Genomic DNA, 14,776 nt, shown 5'->3' on the forward strand with positions numbered 1-14,776 from the left:
AACTATTGTTACTGAGCCGCGGTAACGTCTACTGACACCCCTTCCCACGCGCCGACCAAGACGCCAGACAATGGGCGGCCGGCGGGCGCGCTGCAGTTCGGGGAATAAATGCCCCTACGGTGCCTGGTCAACTCGCCTACGTTGCTTAGACGGCCGTTTCCGTCACCTGGGTATCGGGAGAGGACCGGGTGTTTGAAAACCGTGCACCGAGCTATGAGCAGGCGACCTACAGACGCAAGAGAAGCAGCTCGGGAGCACCGGCACACCGCAGGGATCGGTCATCTCGCCGATGCTGTTCAACCTGGTAATTATCGGAGTGGCCGAAAAGCTCGCGGACATCGAAGATGTCAGGCGCACCATCTACGCGGACGATATCACGCTGTGGCTGACCGGTGGCAGCGACGCCCACAATGAGGGCGCGCTGCAAGCCGCCGTTGTCGCAATAGAATACCAGCTGGAAGGCACCGGACTGAGATATTCGCCGAGCAAATCGGAGCTTCTCATACTCCCACCTACTAAAAAAAAAAGCAGATGCAAGACCAGACAACGCGACTACGAAAAAATCAGAATCATATAACCGAATCCGGCAACATGATCCCCGAGGTCGGCAAAATTAGGATCCTAGGCATGGTCATCGAAAAGCACGGAAGAAACGGCGAAACCATCACCCGTCTCACGGCAAAAGCAGTCAACGCGATTCGACTCCTCAAACGAGTCACTTCCAGGAAGGCTGGCATGAGAGAGGAGAGCCTAATTATGCTCGTCCAATCCCTTATCATCAGCCACGTCGCGTACGTTGCAGCCTACCACAGATGGCTGCAACACGAACGCAACAAAATCAATGTGATCATCAGAAGAACGCACAAGATGGCGCTGGGCCTGTTCGAGTACACGATAGCACAACCCGCTTTTTACAACTCGGGATACACAATACGCTCGAAGAAATAGCCGAAGCGCAACGGACCTTTCAACTGGAGCGGCTGTCCGTGACCAAAGCTGGGAGGAAGATACTGGACGACCTGGGAATAGGACGCTCGAACGAGGCGGAGATGAAGCTCCCCGTCCCCGAAGAGGTCCGACACCGGACCATGAATCGACAACATACCGAAGAACATCAATCCCGAGTTCAACAAGGGAAGAAGAGCGGCGAGGGCCAAGGCTCTCATCGACCAGCACGCCAACGAAGAGCACGTGCGGTACGTGGACGCGCCCAATACCAACGGAACGCCTTCGCAGCGGTCTTCATAGAGACGTCAACTGGCGCCACGAGGGTACGGCAGCGAGCGTGAGAAGCGCCGGAGCGGAACAAGCGGAGGAGGTAGCCATCGCCGACGCAGACTCAGCCACACGGTGCTGAGTGACTCAAGACAGGCGGTGCGAAACTTCGCCAAAGGCCAAATGTGCAGGGAGGCCGAGCGCGTACTGCGAGCGGTCAAACTACAAGATAGAAAAGTAAGACTCAAGTGGTTCCCGGCGCACGCAGGCGACGCGCCGGAACGCAATGAGAACCGCAATGAGACGACACACGCAGCGGCGCGAGCGCTAACCAACCGCGCCCCGGCGACAGACCGTCCGACGTGGTTCGGAACCAAGGACCGCATGACGGACTACAACGAAATCAAAAAGGCTTACCTGCTGGCTCGCAGGACTCTCCCACCCCTGCACCCGAGGCTGAATCGAGCGGAGACAGCTCTGAGACAGCTCCAGACCGGATCGCTACCGAGCCCGGGACTGATGCATCGCATGTACTCCGAGACATATCCGACCGATAAGTGCAGAGTCTGCCTGAGGGAGACAGCAGATTACACGCACATCTTGTAGGGCTGCGTTACAACTCCAGAGGAAGCAAAATCAAGAACGATCCCACCGCGGCTCGAGGCAGCCGCGAAGAGCTACGACCAAGACGATCAGCTCTGGGCCGTCCAGCAGGTTCTCGGGGCGCTCGGAAGGCAGGGACCCAGCGAGCCGGCAACGTCGAGGGGAGACCCGCGCCGACTAACGGCGACATCGTAGCTTCGTAGATGACGTAGGCCCTCGTCGGGGCGCGCGAGCGCCCAACTGCCGACACAAATACAATCAAATCCAATATAATGAATGGTCAAATAGGATATGGTATGGTATGGTATTCCTTATGCGATGGCGCACACCCACTGTGGGGGATTGGTCAAGATTTGGATGAAATTAGGCTATCTTTATTAAAAACTAAAATTGGTAAAGCTAACTGGAGGAAATGGACAAAAATAAAATGTTTAAGAATTTAAGACAATCTCTTTGTAGCAATTATAAAATCCTCCACGTTTGAGCAAATATCCCTGTGGCACTTTCCAAGATAGGAGGCTCCTAGAGAAAGTATATTTATAATTGAAAAGCTCAAACCAAGCTATGCAAATCTTGATTCTATATTTTTTCTTAAAGAAGTGAAACGGCGGCAGAATATGAAGAAATGATCTATTGGTTAATCTTCTCCACAGATTGGGCACAGAGGGGAGGGCACCAGACCAGCCCTGTGACGATAGAAGTTTAATTTTGGTATTCGACAACGTAATCGGGTAAATATGACTTCAGTTTTTCTGGTGCGAAATGAATTTTTGGGCCAAGGGAGTAGGAGGTGTCGATATTCTGAAAAATTAGCTACAGCTGGGTTCAAAAAGTCTTGAGTAATTGTATATCTCCTGAATCTAGTAGATCGTCAGGTAAGCTATTGTAGGAAGTAATGGTAATACAGGGCCACTGAGGGCCGCTCTCGCGAGACTGTACTCCAATACTCTCCCGCGCTTCTTTTTCTTTCAACGAAGTTGTTGGTTCAAAATAAATAGAAAAAATAAACGCCAAAATCGCAGCCAAAGGATCGAAGCATGGTGAAAATTGGGGTGGACGGGGTATGTGATATATGGGAATAATTTCTGAGAGTTAATTGATGTTATCATGGGTGTGTTGTTGCTCGATGGAGGCGTTTAGCTTTAAAGAAGCTCCACAATATATGTGTACAGGTTGAAACATTTAATTGCACGTACTTTGATTATGCTGGCGAAACTCCTTGTATACAGGGTAAGTGTAGGAGCTACATGAAACAGTCGCTCGAAAACATAAAAGCGAACACAGAAAGTGTCAACGCCAAAAAGGCAACAAGCGGTAAGGATGTGCGTGCGTGCGTGCGTAACGGGCGGGTGGAAGTCTGATAAGAGCGATCTGTGGGGGAAGTTGCAAGTGCGATGGAAATTTTCTGTTTCGTTGTGTGCTTGCCCGAACCATTTTGAGGTTTTGTGAAGAAGCGCTGCAAAATAATTATTTTACATTGCGTGTAGAGCTGTAACTGTACAATTGCATCCAGTGCAGGCCTATGCAGAACAACCTGGCGAAAGTTGAAAGTTGTAGGGGTGAATGCAGGAGCACATAAAGCACTTTTCGGTAGCATGAAACACTAAAGCGCTTCGTAAAAAAGTCGCAGTTTCGCGTGAAAGGCGAAGCATAGATTGCGATAGCAAATTAGTGGACAGCTAGGTATACGAAGATAGTAGTGTTATTGGCCGTATAAACTTGTAAACAAAGGCACACTCACTAAATTAACAAACATGGTGTCACCATGACAAGAATGGTGTCACGCGCGCAGAAGCAAACATGAACACATCTGACTGGGAAGATCCCTGTCAAAATGCTGCAGTGAGGAAACGTGGCAGCAGCAGCGAACGAATTGACCTTCGTGCAGCCGCTCGCATCAACGCGAACAAGTCGTGCAAACAGCGCAGCGCGGACTCGGTACCAGTCGCAGATGGCCATCCAGAGACAGTGGGCCGGCCGGGCGCGCACGAGATTAGTCGCGATCGCCGGCTCACCCTCGCAAGATTTCACTCGCACATACAGCCCACGGCGACGATTTTATCGCCCTTGCACGGAACCTCACGGCGACGCCGACGGTAGAAATGCGCCTGGAGTGTCCAAATAATTGTTATCGCAACAAAACAGAGGCCTACCTGGAAGAACATGCTTTGATCGATGATTTGCACATTATTTCATCACGTCGTGTAACACAAGGCCGTTTTGCATGCCATCTGAAACTTCTGAACAAATGCAAGTTCTGGGAACATTGGTTTCAGTTTTCTTCAGCCTTTGTGTATAACAGCCGCCACGACAGCTGCCTCCGTACCGGGACGGTAAGTTGTCTGTGCCCTTCCATTGTATGGTGTATGCAAGTCCCGTTTCCGGATTTGCCCCGACGGCGCCCGCGAGGAACTCCCGCCATGTTGATTGGCGGCCATAATGTGTTTATTCTGAAGGCAACGCTTTCGTCCTCAAAACAAGAAAAACACCATTTGTGAGGCTACTGCGGTTCTTGTCGGGTTGCTTCCGAAATTTTGACGATGAGACTGAAAAAGTGCTTGTGCGTGTTCACTTGTGTTGTGCGCAGTTATGAGTCCTTGCGATCAGCCATGGATGCGTGAAAAGGTGAGTTTTTAGCATTTTTCGCACCTCGCGAATGAAGACCCTTACCACAATCGCTACCAGGGCTGAGCGGCGGAGGCTCTCAAATGATGTGAATCTAGCGGTTTCCATCATTTATATTCAAGTTGTAGTCTGAATTTTCTATTGAAACAGACCTACTGCTTATGGTTTGCGGGTGGTTGCAACGCACGCTTCAAACGTCCAGAAGAGGCTGATGTGCTAGAGCGGCGCCTGTTCCAACATCTTTAAATAGTTGCCATGCGATGAACTGCTTTCAGAGCATTATGCATTTTTACGCTAGACCCAGTTCCTGCACCCGCAATATTAACGTTCATACGCGTGGTGGCTCGCTTTACAGGTTCGTTTTGAACACGGCGCTATGCAATTTCCTGGCGCTTTGATAAGAGGGCTTAAAAAAAAAAGAAAGGAAAAAAAAAAGGGGGGGGGGCTGCATGTCTAATTGAAAAAGCCAGGTACAATCGTCTGATTGATCTCGTGCATAGACGGGGAAGTGCAGCGTTACGTTTTGAGTTGACCAGCATTTGGGGATTGGCCGTCTTGCTTCAAGTAGCTTACCCCAATAAACACGGATAGCAATGCTCCAACAAACGGCTTAGTTAACTCGTGGCCACAAAGCCTGTAATAATATGGTAGAATAGTCTGCCCTGCTCCAAGCTTGCCTTGAATGCTACTCGTCTCCGTCATTTTTTGTACGTAGTTTGACGTTCGCGCAAGTAAATTTTCTTATCAGAAACTAAGACCGATCTCACAATAGTTACCACGGCAAGCTGCTATCACCTAGTTTGCCGTTATTGGACGCTCTCGAACCTCGTGTTTATAGTGCATAAACTGCCATATTTCAGAATTTGAGACGGCAGAATATGTTGCGGAGTGCTATTGTACAGTTCAAACGTGAGTCTCGCCTCGTAACTAGATCGGTGATCGCTAAGTAGGCCTGCGATAGGCTTCCATTAATGTCCGTTGAAGGAATTAAGTAAATTTCGCTTCCCTGCACCGTGTATGTTACGAAGACGTTTGCGTGCTTAAATCCCTACAAGTAACTTGGAAGAGGAAACATCGTTAGGAGCTTTCCTTCGGCTCCGTGGTACTATGGCGCAAGGCTGGAAAGCTAGTCGAAACCCTCGGGCATGTTATTTCTCAGCAGTTTGTTTCTTGAAACTTAGTATAGGCGGTATTCGTTGTTTTTATACCTCGTACAAACCCCCTGTATGACTCTTCTGAGTGTTGCGCGGTTTAGTTCCTAAACCAGTGCATGACCCGAGAATCTTCATTGATCATGCGCCTTAACACTCGCTAAGGTCACTGATTAATTTCGCAGCGTACAGCGCTTCGACATCTGTGATAAATGTGCGGGCATTGGGTAATCCCGTAAATGAAACGGTCACTGTGGTTGTGAAAATAAAAAAGGCGTGCATTGATTCTGACTGACAGCATTGCGAGATGTGGATGAGCGTCCCCCATGCATGGCTTCTGAAGAAGCTGTGGCCCTTCGTTCTCTAGGGGGCAGTGAGTTCAGTTCAAGACGGCAAGTACACAGCACTGTCAAAAAACAAGCCCAGGAAATTTTAAGGGCCACTTTGAATATAGCACAAACGAGTGGAATATTTTAATCTATGTACGTGTTTAAAATCTTGCTTACTTAAGTAAATATACACGCTGCACCATAAATTTAACGCACATTTAAAACGTGGTGGAAACTTGTTAGAAAGATTGAGGAAAACCATGTAAATTGGCTGAAGACGTCCATAAGAATGCCACATACTTTGATGTAAAAAGTGGTAGTAATAGCTTTTCTGTTTTGTATTAATTTCTGACAGAGAATACATTTCTGAATGGACGCATATGTGGAGGTCATCAGGAAGTTTGATTATACTAAAGGACTCACAACTGCAAAGAGATGCATCAGGTTACCATTTTACAGATTATGAATAGGTAGAGCACCAACAAACCCTGAAATCTGTGACTAAATATTTAGCAAGTGACTGAGTGTAAGCCACAGCCCAAATCTTATAGATAGCAAGAGTGGGCACTCTGGCTGGGCGCATGCATGGCAAAAAGTATGTTTGCCTGTATGTTGGTAGCACCTGAATAAACAAAGAAACTAAATTTATTTTGTCATTGTCATTTAATCATTTAATGATTGGTAATTCACTGAGGAAAGAAAGACTGAAGAATGTACCGAAGGGTATGGATGTTGTATAGGAGAGTGAACATCAAGATTTTCATCAGGTGCGATTACAATATTATTATTAATATGGTTTTACATCTCAAAGCCCCAGTTTGGCAATGAGGCACTGTAGTGGCAAGCTCTGACCAGCAGGGGTTTATCAGCTTGCGGTGAAATCTCTGTACATAAGAATTTTTGCCCACTGCCCTTAAGAAAAGTGTTTGTGACAACCAGTTGTAGTCATTGCCGCCTTCCTTTTTTTAAACAGACAGCATAACCGCTGTGCTTTGCTGCCTTCTTTTTCTTTGGCCTCAGCTGCACAGTGTCTTGTTTTTTTTTGTTAAAATTCATAGCAGAGTTGCTTTAGATTGAGATTAATAACGAGAGTCATGACGGTTGTTTGGAGCCAGGAAACCCATGGCTGGCAACTCAGCTCAGATGAAAGACAGTAAATGCGCCATAAGGTAAATGAGAAGAATGTGTGTGCATAAGCATGAGGGGATCTGCTGCTGAGGTTGTATCATCATGTAAAGAGAGAACAGCTTGGTTCAAGGAGCTTCGTCATCATATGACATGCTAACGGCCACAAAATGTACATGTTGAGCCACACAAATCACAGGGCTTAATTAGCTTGATATTTAGCTTCATCTGCATGCCAAGCCGGTTTGTAAGCTTTAATATCACCAAGGGAATGTGCATGTTTCATATAAAAAGTATGGGGCTCTGAAGCTAAAGTTGTGCAGGGCACTTATCTTACAATTATGCAGTACAGAGTTAAACTCGTTATGCCATAACTGTGTGGCTTTAGTGGCTATTTAGCACTAAACATTCCCAGTCCAGAAAACATTCCCACTTTGTGTGCAAGGTCTTTTATCAGTTTCAATAAGAAGGATACAAGTTTTCAAATATTTTATTGTGTACACTTTTGATGTTCACCTTTGACCTCTGTAACACAGTCTTGAACCATAGATTGCAGCACCAGCTAGTTTGCAGAAATTTCAGCAATTAACACTATATAGTGACTCATTCCCTTGACTCAGTCACTGTGGACAGCTGTTGGACCCTGACTCATGAGATGTGTTTTGTAAACGTCACTTGATCTTGAGATGAATCCCCAAGTACTTCTGGTGAATATTGAAAGAATTCTGGTGCTGCTGGAAGAACTTCCGGGAACACCTGGATAATGCTAAGAGGCTCCCCTGCAAAGGAGAAGTACAGCTTGCATACAGCAGCACATACATGCTGTCCACAGTGCCATCTGCTGATAAGTGCTGTTCACAGTACGATAGTGGTAGGAACAAGCTCATGCATGTGTTCAAATGGGCAAAAATGGTTACATGGAAATTTTGCTTCATTTTTCACTCCTTGTGTTGCTTTCAGAGATTTGGTTCAACAAACTTTGCCAATGTGAATTGAATTCTGGGGTTTTACGTGCCAAAGTCACAATTTGATATGAGGCACACCATAATGGAGGACTCCGGATTAATTTTGGCCCTCAGGGGATACTTAATATGCCCCCAGTGCATGACACGCAGGCGTTTTCGTATTTTGCCCTCGTCAAAGTGTGGCCCCCACGACCAGGATTTGATCCCACGACCTTGTGCTTAGCAGCGCAATACCATAGCCACTCATCCACCGCAGTGGGTAAAACTTTGATTATTTATGGCTCACATAATTTCATGCTATGCACCATTGCACTGTTTAAGAATCAGGTATTTCAGTGAGACTGTCTCTAATGAATAAAATAGGGGATTCATGACACAACAATAGCTTTTGATGATTAAGGTCAAGCATAATTAGCAGGAACTTGCTAATTAACTTTTTATTTACCAATATTGGGCAATCAGTGCTAAGTGGATGCTAGTAGCTAATGGCAAGCTGCTAACGAATTGGCTTTTAAAACACAAAAAACTCTTTAAAGTGTATTGGCACAAAGAGCTCTGCTTCATTTTGTTTGTGGGATCTGAAACTAAGCATGTCGGGAACCTGTGTAACCACACCTTGAACTTAAGTCTTGTGTGGTTATAAAGTGACATGGTCATCCCATGGCGCACTGGCTGTAGTTCTAAGCTTACCTACGTAAGACCATCTTGGTTGGTGGTCAGTGCTTGCATTGTCCTTGTCACTCAAAAAGGAAATGAACAGACATTGCTACTGGTCAGCGGTTTTATTCAAGCTGAGCACATGCCAAAGCAGACTTGGATTGCATCCGTGCACTCCATGAGCCATAGCTGAAGCACTGCATGTTCCACACACTGTTTCACACCATCTGCCATATGAGCACCTGTATACCTTGGCATTGTGATACTAATGCATAGGATTTGTTTGCTATTTACTCTAATGTTATTTCAGGAGGAGTTGGTGGCAGCCATGCTGGCGCTGGGGGGCGGGAGAGAGAGCACATAGCAACCGCAGGGTAGTGCTGATGGCTGACGCCAGGTTCCAGGCACCACGGCTGGGCCCTGGCGGAGCTCATAATGGAGTGCCTGGTACAGGAACCACTTCCCCGTCTCGGCATTGTGAGGAGCGTATGTGCACAACGCATGTGAGTATAGCTGCATCCACTGCATAACTCAGTTCTTTATGCAGCCTAAGCCTAGTGGAAGACATGCTGTATGAATGCTGACACAGACCCAATTTCGTGGCACTTATGCTTCAAGATAATTTTAGAACCTCGTCAGACTTATATTACCATATTTGTTTGATGAAGACAAGTAGCAGCTGGTTTCTTTGTTTTGAGGGCTCCATTCTGTTTTCAAGGGAAGAGTGTAGTAATCACTGGTGTCGTGGTACAGAGTGATGTACTGAGACTGTTATATATATGTATTGAGTTTAATGAGGATTTGGAATATATGTACGCTGCGAGGCCTAAACTGTTATTTTTAGCCTGCCAATTACTGGCTGCAAAGCATTTGTGTGTGGGCCAGGCCAAGTGCTTTCCATACTACAGTCGACCCCACTTTGAACAATCCCAATTATAATGAATGCTCAATTACTATAATAGAATGGAGCACGATGGTCATAATTATCGTATAGACGTTGTGGCAGCACATCTTAGATAAAATGAACGTGTGGCGGCTTTAAGCTCCTTTAGAGCGAATGCCGAACTACATCTATGGAATGGTAAAATAACTTGGCTGGAGGTCACTGCGCGTTGCATGAAAAATTATTTTTGTAAGGCTGGATTTCTGTGTGGGCTCGAAGAGTCTGGAACTGTAGAGATCAGAAGCAATGGCCACTTGAGGATTTATGGCAGCGCATCATTGTAGCGAAGACGTGTACTGCTGGTGTGTGTTGGGATGACTTTCAGGCCTATTCAAATGGGTTGCGAATTCAGGCTAAAGCAGTCAGAAACTATTTGTCACCAACATCAACGAGGACTTGTATCAGAGGTGCGATTGAAGCATGACTAGGTGAGGTGGGAACAAGCATTATTAAAGACAACCCATTTCATAGTTAAAAACCAGCCGAAATATTATTTCATTGTAATGAAGAGAAAAATTGCTAATCAAATTAACTTAAGCATGCGAGAAAAGAAAAGCCAAGTCTTGTTCACTTCATCCTTAATAAAAAAATACCTCTTTTTCAGCACCCGCTAGAAAAAGGGGCATTGCAGCTCTTGTAGAGTGCAGAGAGGTGTGCTTGTAAAGTTCGCCTGCTACCATTAATCTCATTCACATGTTATGCAGTTTTCTCGTCAACATTTATCTGAATTCTGGAGGTGCTCTGCCTGCTAAGTGTGCTCCGTCATTGTTCAGCATGTTTAGCCAAAAGTAATCAGTTACGACCACCAGATAATTGTTCAGTTTAGCTGCCTCCGTATGCCTGCGCTCACTGACAGGCTTAGCATCTGACGATGGTACCAGCACTCAACTCTCAGTGCTTTCTTCGGACCACAAAGAAATGAAAATGACCTGCGCATGGGTGCAATTGCGACAACTGTACGGCCAGCATTTCGCTGCATTGCTTTCTGCCTTAAAAGGTTGAAATGCTCATCAATTCGAGTTGAAGGACATTAGAAAATGCTGCCCTAAATGCCAGGCCAATGAAATAAATTTCGCGCCTTTGTCAACAGAAATGACGTGATTTCCTTTTTAATGGATATCGTGTCACTTAATTTTTTTTGTTCTGCCGGAAGTATTCCCTAATCACACAGATGGTGCTAAGACCTGCGAACCAATGTTTTAAACGTATGGTCTTCCATGGAAGCTTCACTATGGGGTATTCATTTACCTTAAGACTTCCTCAATGTCGACTATGAAGTGGATGTTGCAGAGTCATGCGGGATCAGGCCATCGTCCTTGAGGTACAAGGCTTTGTCAGCAAGAATCGAGTGAAGAAAGTGACGAGATTGTGGGGGGAAACCGATACCACTTGCTATAAGCTTGACAACCGTGGTCGAGTACAACTAGTCTCTGAAACAGCTCGTCTGCAACAAAGCTCTCAGTAATGAGCACTTGTCTGCTCTGGAAATCATAGTTATTGGGTCAGCATCCAAGAATGAAAGTAAGCTCACTGATTACTTTTGGAAACAAATGTTTTTGCCATTTCAATGGATTAGTATTGCGTGTTCACTTGGTTGCATTTGGTTCACACTTGGTTGCATCCTGAGTGACCATTACGTTTGTTTTGTGAGGGCTTGACTTTAAAACTCTCTGATATGCCTTTGAAAAAGTAGGTGTCAGTATAGAATAGAATACACTTGTCGCAATTGACACATATTTCCATTGTATAATAAATGGCAGTAACATATGTTGTTCAACTTCCTGCAGCATCGTCCAAGGGCTCAGAGCAACAGCAGCGTGAGCAGTGAGGCGAGCAGTGATGCGTCGTCGTGTTCTTCTTCATCCTCATCGTCATCCTCATGTTCCTCCTCGTCCTCCAGCTCATGCTCATCAGCTAGCTGCTCAGATGAAGAAAGCTCCCTACCAGCTAACTGCGAGTTTGCCATTGTACGCCAGCCCGAGCAGACGCACGACCCACTTAAGCTTCGGATTGCTGCCCGGCGTGTGTCAAAGGCTGAGGATTCAGCCTGCATGACTGCGGTGGCTAGTGCGGGCGTTGGCTCGGCTAGTGGCTCAGCTGCGGTGCGGCTCCGTATAAAGCAGCGCAAGAGCCGAAGGCGGAGACGTTCACGGAGCCCTATGGATGCAGGAGGGCTGTGCCAGCCACGCTGTTCTTGCATGGAGAAGCGAAAAGGAAAGGTGAGCACTGATGCGTGTGTGCAGTATTGTTTGTTGTGCACTTCAAAAATTTGAAGCAGGTTCACAGTCGCCACAGTGGCTTAGTAGCCACAGTTCATCGGCGGACAAAAAGTGGGATCAAATCTCGGCCACTGTGGCTACATTATGGTGGGGCAAAATGCAGTGGTGCCTGGGTTATTATATTATGTGTTATTATTATGTTATGGTTCTGGGACCTTTAGATGGCAAAAATTAATTCAATGGCCCCTGGTCCATTACAATGATCCTCACAGCATGCACTGCATGCACATTTGGGAAGCAAGGATGGGGGAAAAAAGTATGCACTGCCTAAGTGTACTTGTTCGTCTCTCCTGTCATTCGCTTCTGTCATGATCTATATGCAGTATTCTTGTATTTCTCATGTAAAAAGAGCGCTTACTTGTTGCGGCCTGCTGATTTGGTTCTGTGTGTTCAAAAGAAGTTCTATTTTGAAGGCTCTTTTCTTGGTAGGGTACTGTGCTCAATAATTCTGTTTGCTCCGAGATAGTTGTTTGAAATTGGCGTTCAATTTGCATTCAGATTCGCCTCACACGATTGACTTGGCCAGTTGTGTAATTGACTAGGCCAATTGCGTGAGGCAAAACGGAACGCAAAGTGAACGTGCGTTACAAACCACGATCTCCGATTGCGCCCCTGGGGACAGCCTGAACGGCACTGACTTTGTTCATAGCTGCAGTTTATGACTGTGCAGATCAGGAAAAAAGAAATCAATCGGGACGGCCATATGGCATCCGAAATTTCCGTTGACATTATACATTGGCTGTATAGGTGGCAGCGCCATGGGGATGTCCAAATAATTGCACAGGTGTTAAGATGTGGTTTGGGGAGCAGGCTTAACATCGTGAGTCAGAGATGCCTCCCAAGGCAGCAAGGATGGAATGGCAGTAACCGCCGCACACAAACATATATTCAAAAATTCAAAGGACAAGTACAAGGGCACAATGCATGGGGGCAAGCGAGACCAAGCGTCCCGACACAGCGCTCAGAGTGATTACAACAGCGCACTCACAGTTTGGCTTGTGTTGCATCTCTCAACGAACTGTGGGAGCGGAGACGGAAGATGAACTCTTGCGCGCTCTGATTGGTTGGCTGGTTGACGCAAGTGGAAGACGTGTCAATTAGAGGTTTTCTCGTGTGTTGGCGCTCAACCGGGTCTCCCCGACAGCGGTTAGCGTCCCGAACGTTGATGTCTGACCCAAGCCGTGTCTTCCTTGCTCCTCTTCTCAGCTCCATCTGCCTGCTGACGTGGTCTCTTTGCCTTTCATAGCTTGCTTGAGCCACATGTTATCTGCCGATTTGCTGCGTGCTCTTTTGTAGCGCTTGCTCATTCGTACTTTTCTTCTTGATTTATTATTTTTTATAGGCTATGAGTACACATGCAACAAGGTGTCGTCCTTGTTGTGGACGATGCAGGCGTGGTGGTGCACATGCTTCCATGTTTTTGACGCCACTTTGTTGTCTGTGCATCTCTTGGCACTTCACTACAACAGGTCTGAAAAATTAGGCATTTGGTAAGCGTTCAAAATTTTAGACTTGAGAAGTGACCAAAAGCCATGCATAAAGGCGTCCATTTTCTGCGCCATGCTGTCTGGTGTCCTATCTTGTTCGCCATGAGGGATGCACAGAAATTGAATCACTGGGCTCTGAAATCCAAGTTCAAAGTACTGAGGGGTTATTAACTTATGCTGGAAATTAATTAACAATTATTATTCTGAAAAGCTTGATATTCTAAAATTTATAGTACTGAAGTATTTTTACAGTGAAACTACAGGCAGTCAGTGCAGGATTTCATATAAGTTAATTGAGCTGAAAATTTTGTTGAAAATTGTTGAAAAAATTTGTTGAAATGTTGTTGAAAAACGTATTGTTCGTAATATTGATCTTTCACTTAGCCTGAGCTTCAATGTACCATTTCTGAAGGCACCAAACAAAGGCACCAGAGTGAAATTTGTTGAAGTTTACCAATCATTTCTTGCACAGTTTCACTGATTATACATGCAGTTTGGATAGATATCGGCACTTTGCAGTCTACAATGAACTGAATAAGCTACAGCACAATGCTTTTTGTGAAAATTTTGTGCACAAGAAAGTGCCTCCAAAGATTACTATATTTTGCAGTTGTGTAGAACATAACTAAAAAAAAATATAGCAGCTTGTAATGTTCGATTCCCCGCGTGCAGCGGAAGGATGAGAGCAAGCAACCAGCCGACACAGACTCCGGTGACCAACTGCTTTGTTTCTTGTTCACGCGCTCTGCGAACTACGCTGCTAGCCAATGAGATGGGGCGGTGTTGTCATCTGTCGGTCTTGTGTGGCAAACGCTGTGGTCAAACACGACACCCCTCCCCACCTACGCAGCGAAGGCAACGTCCACAAGCCTTATGGTGAATACCGCACAACAGGTCATCTGGCTCTCGAACTTCTTTGCACTTAGGGTGTGCGCGGTTCAGAAATGGGTGCCGGAGCATCCGGCCCGTCCAGCACTGAATTCTTTCTTGGTAAACTTTGTGTTGTATAGCTCCGTCCTCACTGTTGGCGCTCAGGTATGGTTGCCCAGCAGAGGTCTGTTGGTCACGTACGCTTCCGTCACATGGGCAGGCTTGCGGTTTCGCCACAGCAGCCGGAGGCACATCAGGTGTGGCAAAATCTGGGCGCAGGTGCTGTTGGTGCCGCCTCCAGGATCGTCGATCTGGCAATGTGACATCAGCGATGTGGTCGCCCGACGTAGCAGTTACTGTCGCTGGAACCCAGGGCGGGGGCCGTCTTGAATGTTTCATGCAGAGACATGATCCCCTGGTTGCACATGCGGCGTCGGATACACGTTCTTGTCGTGGGCCACCTCCTGCTTTAACTGCCTTGTCAGAACTGTAGATCTCATGTCAGGATGCAGTAGAGTCAAAGTTGT

At 46.4% G+C, this 14,776-nt stretch overlaps 1 protein-coding gene across 2 annotated transcripts in view; it reads left to right on the forward strand.

Moving 5' to 3' along the window:
- The first annotated feature begins 4,200 nt into the window (after positions 1-4,200).
- Positions 4,201-14,776, forward strand: part of LOC135903969 (uncharacterized) — a 109,753-nt gene continuing 99,177 nt past the window's right edge. For both annotated transcript variants that reach the window (XM_065434489.1, XM_065434492.2), the window contains exons 1-3: positions 4,201-4,443; positions 8,981-9,173; positions 11,401-11,832. In XM_065434489.1, coding sequence (XP_065290561.1) covers positions 9,054-9,173; positions 11,401-11,832 — 552 coding nt within the window. In that variant the 5' untranslated portion in view covers positions 4,201-4,443; positions 8,981-9,053. The remainder of the gene's footprint in view (positions 4,444-8,980; positions 9,174-11,400; positions 11,833-14,776) is intronic.

This window comes from Dermacentor albipictus, chromosome 1 (assembly GCF_038994185.2).
Source record: "Dermacentor albipictus isolate Rhodes 1998 colony chromosome 1, USDA_Dalb.pri_finalv2, whole genome shotgun sequence".
NCBI classification, from domain to species: Eukaryota; Metazoa; Arthropoda; class Arachnida; order Ixodida; family Ixodidae; genus Dermacentor; species Dermacentor albipictus.